Source organism: Oculina patagonica, chromosome 4, assembly GCF_052425735.1.
Source record: "Oculina patagonica isolate OP01 chromosome 4, crgOcupat, whole genome shotgun sequence".
NCBI lineage: Eukaryota > Metazoa > Cnidaria > Anthozoa > Scleractinia > Oculinidae > Oculina > Oculina patagonica.
The window spans coordinates 17,857,231-17,868,182 of NC_135761.1; the positions used below are offsets into that span (position 1 = coordinate 17,857,231).

The 10,952-nt window shown below is 38.7% G+C and overlaps 1 protein-coding gene across 1 annotated transcript; it reads right to left on the reverse strand.

Moving 5' to 3' along the window:
* Nucleotides 1–2,783: 2,783 nt before the first annotated feature.
* Nucleotides 2,784–8,455, reverse strand: LOC144651903 (uncharacterized). Its single transcript, XM_078511972.1, has 4 exons — nt 8,314–8,455; nt 5,288–5,350; nt 4,375–4,653; nt 2,784–3,830 (listed from the first exon to the last, which is right to left on the reverse strand). The coding sequence occupies exons 2-4, from the start codon at nt 5,345–5,347 to the stop codon at nt 3,471–3,473; spliced, it is 699 nt and encodes a 232-aa protein (XP_078368098.1). The 5' UTR covers nt 5,348–5,350; nt 8,314–8,455; the 3' UTR covers nt 2,784–3,470.
* Between the last annotated feature and the right edge of the window lie 2,497 nt (nt 8,456–10,952).

Below are 10,952 nucleotides of genomic sequence, written 5' to 3' on the forward strand. Positions count from 1 at the left end.
TGTGTACGACTGTAGAATGATGAGTGGAATGGGCGCCAGATAGCTTCAGAGGGAATTTTCCCTTGCTCAATGAAATGCAATTCTGAAATGGCAAGATGGACCAAAGATGGACCAACAAGATCGATAAGATCTTGATTAAGAAATGTCAAGAAATGCAATTTCTAAAGGAGTGGCCAAGTCAAAATCTGCGTCGCACCTCGCGCTTATGATAGTACAGTGTTCGCCAAATCGTCAGGATATTTCATCAGTGAACAATTTCGACAGTTGGCAAGCTCAATTAAAAGAAAATGGAGTACAATACAATTTCAATATCGAGTTTTAAAATGACCTATGTATCACTTTCACCTTTATAATGATGTCCCAATTTGTCAGATGTTTTCAAACGGAAAAACGATTGTCGATGAATACACTGGCCATTTATGATACTAGAAGTCCATAAGAATACGTGATTTATGAGACTAGTAGGGAAATATGATATGTAGATTTGAGAAGTCCATATTGTTCCTAAAACGCCGGTAGAGCAAACGCAAAAAGAAGCGTGATCCACGAAGTAGCACTGACTCTGCACAGTGAACCACGCAACTCACAGTGAACACGCGGGCCTGTGGCTTGCAGCCTTGCCGCTCGTTTAAAATTGCGCAATTTTCGCGTTGCTCTATAGCTAAGTGTATTTGAGATTAAAATAGGGCCGGACTGCTCGTATGCGCAGTCTAGGAATTAAATTCTTGTTAGCTAAGCTGCCCTTCTAGGTAACAATACTGAGGCAGTTCTTATACTGACTTTTAAACTCGTTTGTATATTAAATATTTGCACAAGAAGGCGGATTGCGCGTAATAAGAGGGTAGAACATCGTCATGATCGTGTTGATGATGCAGACCTAATGACGTTTTACCCGGTGAACCGGTCTAACTCAGCACATCTCGCCGTTGGAAGGAATATTTTGCAGGTTTTAAGTTGAGACTATTTTTGGAACTACTACAAAAAAAAAAATAAAAAATAAAATGGGAATTTACAGTGGGATCTTTCACTAAGTGGCTCTTCTTTATCCCACTGATTCCAGATCGAATTGCAATTTGGAAGTGTTGGTTTTTATGGAGGGAGGAAAACCGGAGAACCCGGAGAAAAACCCTTGGAGCAAGGACGAAAACCAACAACAAACTCAACCCACATATGGCACCGGGCCTGAATCGAACCCGGGCCACATTGGTGGGAGGCGAGCGCTCTCACCACTGCGCCATCCCTGCTCCCCCAAACAACGAAACAAGACAAGACAGGACGCAAAGTTGTCGCATACAGGAGTCATTAATGGGCTCCTGTCGCACGCGATTACAGAGATGTTCCTTCGCTTCTTGAATAGATCTCATGCGGGAAGAGAATCGAGTTAGGGTTAGGATTTATTCACCTTGAAATTTCAGGTTTCTGGTAACCTGCAACCTGTAAAATTTACCTGCCGTGTCGGCGGCCTGATAAACTAAAGCAAAAAGCTCTACAGTACTGCCTACAGGCCGTATCTACTGAAACATGAAGAAACTATTTCACTTTTCGATCGATTATAATAGCGAATGCATACTCACCTTAACGCCGCTTGGCTGTCTTCTGTTTTCCCTTTTTTAATCTTAATTAACGTAAAAACAAGTTCATCGTTGTTTACCAGAACAAAAACAAGACGTGCTAAACAGCATAACAGAGTTTAAATTCACCGCCATTTCATCGCCAACACCGCCATTTTGTTTGTTTTTAAACATACGGCATTTCTTACAGTCAGCGGTCATATACAATCTACAGTATTGATGCATATTGAACCGTCATCAATTGCAAGTCGACAATCGAAATGGCTGTGATTTCGCTTTTACAAACGTTTTAATTTTTTTAATAGGTTTTAACATTACTATCACATACAATCTAAAATGCTGTCATAATATTACATGAGACTTTTATGATGATTTTTCAGTAGGTTGTTTTATCGTGATGAACGTGATGGGAGATGAGTGGATTAAAAAGAGGAAAGATTTCCAAAGAGTGTAACAGACTGCTATACCTTCAGACTTAAGAACCTGTACGATCTGATCGAAGCTGGAAACAAGCTGGAGATTTTTCAAAAGAAACAGGATGATCTCTGTTAAACCAGTAGATGGGTTGCGTAATGAATAAACAAAGAAAAACAGCTGTCTATATGGCTGAATCGCGCTAATTTCCTGTGATAATAATCATGACATGTCCTACCGAGAATGCTTGTATTAGAGCAATTTTCAATGGAGTGTCGTAAAACCAAAACCAAAGTAATCACTCTGGCCAATCACAAAGGATACAGACAATCAGGTAAACCAATCAAAACTCGAAGCAAATACATGTTCCCGACACGAAGCGCGGGAAAACGTGCGAAAGCGAGTCACGAATGGTTTTGGTTTTACTTTTGATTGGCTGAGAAAGTGGCGCGTGAGTTTTAAACCAATCACTAAGCGTAGTAATGCAAAACCCATGCAAACGCGAATTACTTTCGACACTCAAGTGAAAACCGCTCTATTCAGAAGTATCATGATATGGTTCATGCCCCGGTATGAACGGAAAGGGAAAGGGAGGAGTCAGTGGTCAGATCTGCTGCTTACCTATCACTCGAAGTGCTCTTGTGTGGGACTTAAGTATGAATTCTAAAGTAAGTCTCAAATATAATTCACACCACAAGAACAATTATTTCATTTCTACCCCATCGCTAAAAAATAACGATGACAACATTTCCAATATCAGGCAAGGCACGTTTTTTATCTCAAGGTAAACGCAGTAAATCTCAAAAGACCATAAAGCTTTACTGTCACAAATTTCAGGAATTTATATTCAATAGCAACACAACAATGATTCAAGTCAACTACACTGATTAATAATACAACTACCACGAGCATGCAACGTTTTTTGAAGCCTCCTGTTATTAGTTTGTCCATTTTTAATGTTTGTTAATGAGTCATATATTGCGCATGCTTATATCCGTGTAACCGCTGGCGATTTTTACAAGAAATTCTATTGGCTCACGTAAAAATGAGTGGCAAGTGAATTGAGAAACATTACTATATACACATTCGATATTAAATTAAAAATAATGTGTAGTGTGAAGGAATGAAAGAAACTGCTTTCCTAGTGTACATAAAATACTTTACACAGTGTTATCCAGAAAATTTAACAAGAAAGACAAGTCTTTCTCTTTCATCCATCCTCCATCTTAACCTAAACGTTTTCACCGTCTAACATGGCGTTTTCTGTAGGGTTAGCACTTCATGTAGACAAACACATTTTGTGCAGTCTTCACGTAGCTATACACACATTCATTTCGCCCCTGCAAGTGGTTATCAAGCTGTTACACGTGTTGTCCTTAATGTTGAAGTCCCGGATGATTCGGACAGCAGAATCATATTAGGCGGTAAAAAAGTTTCGTAGCTTATCACGTGATAGAAGCTATGTCAGTCAATGGGAGAATCTATTTAGCCGGCTATCCTTGATCTCTGAATAGCTGCTTTGACTCTTGATTCGCTAGGTAAGCACTCGTACTTGACGCGAAGATACTTGTATACTTGTCCACAGTCGGTCTTGTCAAAGAAGGTTGAAGTGGCCGCCAGCTCGCAGGCTTGTTCGTCTTTACACTGTCCTTCAACTTTGGTCATGGAGTTAGATTCATCCTGAGGGCACATGTCCGAGGTACTGAGTCCGTGCTGTACACCATTCGTTGTGCACGTGGCTGTGTCGTCACGACCCCAGAAAGCAGAATTGATTTTGATAACCTTGTACTGTGGGCACTCGATCCATTCCTTTTCGCCCTCGCACGTGATAGTTTCCTGAGGACCCTGGGGAGAGAAAATACACAGGCTTTTTTATATGCACAGGTGAAAGTGGAGTTACCCCAAGGGGCAATACAAATTTTGGCAAAAACTTATTATTACACATGCATGAAGCCCAAATTGGAGAATTCTGCAAGAAAAATACCTATCTCACGTCTGTAGCAACTGTTGTATGTTAAAAAATGTCCCTCACCACTTAGTTTGTGAAACCGATAAAAAGAATTATCTCAGACGAAGTTCACTTGTAAAAGAAAGAGAAGGCTCGGCCGAATTCAGCTTAGGCAAATAGGTGGAGACTAATTCATGGCGCATAGAGAGATAAATTTCTGCACTGACTGACAATTTGTCAAACTTATCTCTTCCATTTATGAATTTTTTCTACATTTTATAAGTGAGAACAACCTCTCTCCTTGATCTAAACAATTCTCTTCTCTCTCCCGGCAAGTAGGAAAGGCTTTTAGAGAGGTTCTCTCTATTTTTCTCTACATTCAGCTCTTCAGACTTTAACTTTTTAAAATTCATAATATATGTTAAAGAATTTACTACTCACAGCTAGACCATTTCCGCCTCCGGGAGGGCCGGGTGGCCCTGGGGGACCTCGTGGTCCGGGAATTCCCCCGCGAGCAACGGCATCACCACTTCCACTTCCACTTCCACCCGCATAATAACCGGGAGTTCCTGGGGGTCCGGGAGGTCCTGGAGGTCCCATCAAACCACCTTGTCCGTTGACAAAAAACCCGATGGGTAGTTTCTGGTCCCAGTAGTATTTCAGCATGTTGTCGTCGCGCTTTTGAAGTACACGTGGCTTGCGTGGCATAGGTGAACAGTACTAGAAACGAAATAAAGCGTCAGGTTTGTTACCAAGGTCTGTGTTTACTAATGTTTGTGATTCCAAATAAGGCTCCTTCAGCTTGGCACCTATCCTGGAGGAGCTGGGGTGAGTGACATCACAGGGAGACAAGATAGTAATTACACTTTGCAGAGCTTAAGTGTTTACTGTGGTTGTCATTCACATTTTATAACACTCAAGTTATGTAAGGTTCTGTAAACCGGGACGTGTAAATGACAGTTGCCATAGCCCGATTAGCGAAGGTCTTGTAATTAGTTTGCGTTAGAACAGGAGATAAAGAGTCTGATTTGAAACTAAATTCTTTCAAGGATTGTTGCACTTAAATATGAAAACGGAGAATGAAATTAATATTGGCATTAAGGGTAACTGCAAACTAAAGAGGAATTGGCAAGTTCTATATACACAGTTCTTAACTACAAAAAAAACGCTAAATGCCATTCAGGATTAATTTGGATTGAACGACCTTCAGATCTTCTCAGATCTCTCATGAAAGAAGTAAGGTCGTTGTGAAAGCTTCCCCGGTTCCACTCGGCGAGCTTATATAGCGAAACAAACTGAACATTTACATTAGTATAGGTTTCATCAAGAAATAGAAAGAATTTTACACACTTACCGCTAATACAAATAAAGCAAGGCCTAAAGCCAGCCTGAGCAGGCCTGTCGCAGCCTTCATAGCCTAAAAATACAAAATAAGACGGAAGAAAAACTGAGTGAGGAGAGATTTTCTGGTTAAGTTAATTTACCTCGATCGCGACTAACTGGTACCTGTTCTCAGACCCTGGGAAGGCCTGACATCATCGCCGCCAATTCTATTCCCGGCAATAAAAATGTTTTTTTAGTTAATGCCCTCTTCGTTTACAAAGTTTTCATCATTTAAGAAAGCCTTGCATTAAATGGAAGAGACGAATACAACAATTGAAAAGGAGTCTGTGTAAATTTGGCTCGATGGTTCCGCAATGGCGCGTCTTACAGTTACGCATCAAAAAATTTCCTGATTAAATTCTACTAAAAAGTTACGCTTTTATTTTACTCCTCCTCCTACTACTTGTTTAGTTTTTTTTTTAATTTTAAAGGAACGAAAAGAAGTACCAAGTTTTGGATTGAAATGCCCCGATTTCCCGCATTAAAAAGTCTTACAGCACTGACCAGAAACGTCTAAGAGTGTCGCAAGTGTATTTTTGAGTCCTTTTAATTTTTGTCGAATGTGCTTTTTTTAGCCTCGCGCAAAATCATCCACACAGTTTCAGGCTGTTTCGTTCCACCAGATGAATGAATTTTTATTTACAAACCATTAAGGTAAAGCCCTTAGTTGTACTCATTTCATTGTTGTTTACTTTTGCCCGTAACCAAGGCGTTGTGCAATGAATAATTTAAACATTTTCATGGATTGACAATTGCTTGTCACTCTTCCACTTGAAAGAATCCGTAGAATGGAGCAAAGTTTGAGCAAGATTGAAAACACCTTGTCCTAATTTTTGCACAGTTGAGTCAAAAAGTGTCCTTATAAAGGCTTGCGACAACAACGAAAACTGGTGTTTTGAAATAAAAATCAAACATAAAATTATCGGCTTTATGCGCATGTGTGCAGCAAGGAATTTTGGGATCCTGTAAGTTTTTAACCAGAAAATTTGGAATTTAAATTGAAAAAAACTCTTCACGTTTTGCTTGAGCGCATAAACTGTAATGCACCTTATGCTTATAAAAAATGAAACAAAATGAATATTCGCCTTTATTCACTCAGATAATTTAAACTAAAATGTGTAAATCACTAAAAATCGACTGACGCTCAATCTCTTTCTTCCGTTCGGATCATTTATCTTCATGTAGAAAGTCACGACGTATCCCTGAATTTATTTCCCCTCCAATCTCAAAAGACGTCTGATTGATATTGCTTTGATACTTGTAGAGAGAAACTAACTGCTGATCAGACACTCTAAAGATTAAGATACGTTTAATGTTCGAATCCTATTTTAATTTCAAGCAACAATATTTGTTTTATAAAATGATTGTTTTTTTTGGTAGGTTATCTAACCATACCAAGCACAAATAATCAAAATTGGTCGATAACCAAAAAAATGTGAGCACAGTTGTACTTGAAATGTAATTTGACTAAAAGAAACAGGATGATAGTTACAAAACCATAAAACACGATGTTAACGACACCCAACCCAAAGCCGCGAATAAAATATCTTACCAGTAAAGCCAAGTCGATACTAAAAATATCATCGTTCATCGTTATAACGAGACAAACAGGTGGAGAATGACTTAGACAACAGACTTGTCAAAAACAATTTCCGTTAACCGCCATCAGTAAATCTGAGTAATTTCAGTATTTGCGCACAACACAATTTAGCTAGAAACACTGAATTTGCCTTAAGATGCACCATGTAATTATTCGCTTATAATTAAAGACTGTCCCTCGATTTTTTAACTACCAAAGAACCGATTCAAATCTTCTCACAGACTAAATGAAAATTCAATGCGCACACGAAAAACACTCAGATTTTCGTAAAATTTACATTCTGCTTGCAAACAATAATGTTAGATTTGTTTAAAAAACACGATTATTTTATCTAATGCCATATCCCAAACGACAGTTTAAAGTTTAAAAAGACGAAAGAGTAATATTTTCCCTATTGCCTTATACTGTAAGGTGTTTCTCCTTGTTTAAGGATCGCTGAAGAGATCAGAAGGCCAGAGTTCGAGTGAAAATTTATAGGTACATACCATATCGTTTTTCTTTGGCGCCTTTTTCTAGCGCTTCGATTCTTTCTTGATCAGACGTTAAGGAAAAAAGGTACTATGCAAACCCCTTTTCGACCGGGAATAAAATGTCTCTTGGAAAAATCATTGATCCGATTGGCATTTAGTTTTACAACTCCTAAGTGGCTAGGGCTATAATCAAATTGACACTAAGGTCGGTCGGGCGTACGCTTCAATGACATCTCTTTAGGCAAAAAGTAAGTCTTCAGTTTTGAACATGAAAGCTGAAAATTTGGGAGATGTTTGCTATATCAGTTTAGTGGCGGTTGTGTTCTTCCTAACGTGTAAAGAAAACAAAATTTATTTAGTCACAATATTGAGTCAAAACCACGGACATGATTTCTTATTGCCTAATCATGTTTGTCAGCGCAAACAGGTATTTCTTTAAACAATAACTCATAACGCATAAAAATAATCGAGAAAAAAAGAAAACACTACAAAATAAATCAGCCTTGATTTATATTTTGATTTGCGACATCGTGTGATAAAAACCCGTATTTCAGTTCAATTCTTGTCGCGACCTACTCATGAGTAAATAAACTACATGTAAAATAAGAAAGATCAAACGCTTTTTCAAGCTTGACTTGGCACGGATGTTTTCGTGGATTGATTTCTTCAAAATGGAAACCATAACCATTCTACAACATAGAACATAAAAGCAAAAAAGCCGGCAGTAAAGACAGTGATCGCACAAACTACCTGATTTTCTATGAGTTTGGGCTAGGGTTAATTTCTCTGCGAAACCATTTACGTTTCGCTTCGTTGAATCTCCGGGCATTTTCGATTTTTCTTACAAGCCTTCAGTGTCAGGGATACCAATCAAATAATTTGTGCAGTTCAACTAGTTTAGAAATGCCTTCAAAATGCTTGACTTACCTTAGTTTAAGAATCCAAAACCAGAGAATCGAAGGGGAAAATTCAAAACTGTTAGAAAATCGACACTCTTGTGCCGGTCCGATTTGGTCACCCTCGCGATCCAAGCTGTTAGGTAATGCGGCTCAACTTGTCACTTGATTACGTCATGCCTCAAGAGCGCGCCACGCGCCTTCACTTACCCGCCAATAATGCGCTCAGTGAGCGTGCGCGTGAGGCACCAGCGTGTCTTAACGCTCCGTGATTTTTAAGTGATTCAGTCACCGTGCTTAAACAAAACAAACAGTGGTCGTTAGCGTTCGAATTTAAATAATTTTTCGCAAATAAACGTCTGAAAAAAACGTTCAAGCGTTTTGCCTGTACCCCACAATAGTCGAGGCTTTAAAAAATGCGGTATACAATTTGAATTACTTTTTTCATGCCAAGCTTTATAGACATGCTATGGTGTTGGTGGATTTAGTCTTTATTTAAAATAATAGTGATAACACCATTGTTAAATCAAATAAGAATACATAAACGCCTGCTATTAAAATTTGGTTTTGTAGAAACTTCTGAACCTTTCTTGAAAACCTCAACCAGTCGATCTGATTTTTTTCATCGACAAAATTCTCATCTTTCACCTGTTGTTTCTCTTGTCCCTAATTGAGGGTAAAATTGACACTTCTATCCCACTTTTAAATGTAGCACTTCAAAAACACAGAGATGTTAACAGCAAGCAAGAATCACATCAGAGGAGCTACAAGTTTACTAGCAATACCTCAAGCCAATTCTAGCTAGGTAAGCTAGACTTCGACTCAGACAGAGAACTAAACGAAACTTAATTGCAGTTCATAATAAGCTAAGATTGTTTCGCAATTTTTAAATAAACGTTTGTTCATCCAGGATTTCCAATTATTAAACGACAATGTCTCGCTTACTGGGCCTGTTTGCGATAGCAAGGCAAATAAATCAGTATAAATAGCTTATATGAATCCCTGAGAAAGACTGTTGGCTTTCAACAGCTTACCTTTGATATAAACGTTTTAAACGTTGTAAACCAGTGGTGTCCCTGGGCATTTTTTACAGCATACAATGGTTTTACTTCTTTCAAAAACATAAAAATAAGACAATTCCAAGGAAAACAAGCTTTGTGTTTCACCTATGTCGACGAACAAAGCACAGTTTTAAACCCTGTGCTCCTCACAGCTTTTCCTATGTTATTGATGTTACGGTTTAGGAAGCCAACTGAGCAAAACGTGAAAGGGCTTTGCATTCATACTCGCTGAACCAAATCACCTTGAAATAAATATTTTGGTAGTTTTTTGTTTGATGCCTGTTGTTGCTTGATGTTCCGTTCGACAGAAACTGCAGGAGGTTGTTGAGTTACTGTCAAAGGCTCTTCATGCAGTTTTGTTTGTTGAATTTTCCCACGGGATTCCGTGAGGAAAGCGTTCGGTGAAAAAGGCGGGAAACTGTCAAAAGCTCCGTGGGCGGTTTTTGTTTACTAAATTCTGATTGCCCAGTTTGTCCGGACGAATTTCGCGCCAAAAACATTCGGTAATTAAAAAGAGCGGGAAATTGTCAAACGCTCTATTGGCGCTTTTGTTGTCTGAATTTTTAAATGTCGGGCTTGTCCAGTGTTCACTCGAATTTCGCGCGCGGAAAACTGTCAAATGCAGTAGCAAATTGCTGTATATGGGTGCTTATTTTGTCGAATTCTGAATGTCCGGCTGAGCTTGTTCACACCAATTTCGCGCGATCGGCGAAAAAGGCGGGGAACTGGCAAACGCTCCATCCGGCTTGCACGAACTTCATAGCAAAAAAAAAACATTCAGTGAAAAAAGCGGGAAACTATATGATCTTTATTGGCGATATTGTTTACTGAATTCTAGATGTCCGGCTTGTCCTCACTGCAGTTTAGTGAAAAAAGATTGAAGCTTTCAATCGCTTTAAAGGCGGTTTTGCTTGTTGTAGACGACATGGATTTCCATATTTGAAAATCGTTAGCGTAAAAAGTAAAACTGAAAATTTTAAGTATCCGAGTTCTCCTTGTCTACAAAAAGGAAGAATTTGGTTATTTATATTAAAACATTCTCAACCTCGCCTATTGCATTTCTAGCGTTCTGATTGGCTCTTCAAGTCCGATTATCAGCGAATAACCTGAGTTTCACCTTATATGGAAAATAGATCGGTGACGTGTTTACAATTTATTCGTAGCAACAAAAAATGTTTTACAATATGTTCAATATTATAGATTATTTGCCCACCAAAATATATAATAAAACAAATGTCACAATTAACTCCGGTAACCAATACACAGTATTTGAAACGAAACATTTAAAACAAAATGCAATTTACAGGAAGACTCGAAATCCATGACAGCTTAGTTTATAAAAAGAAAACAGATTTTCGCATTGAAACAAGGCTTAGCGTACGAGGTAAGTTTTTTACTTCATATTTAGAGAACGCTAGTCAAAGCTTTCAAACTAGCCCAATAAATATCGTAAACGACGGAAGCCAAATATTTTCTCAACCCAAGTGGTCAAACTTTTGACCACTGTTTAAATGAACTACAGTAAAGGGTCCAACGAAAGAAATTCATACATACCATGAAAGACAAGTGGGAGGCGCGGTGGACTAATGGTTAGCGCGCTAGGCTCCGA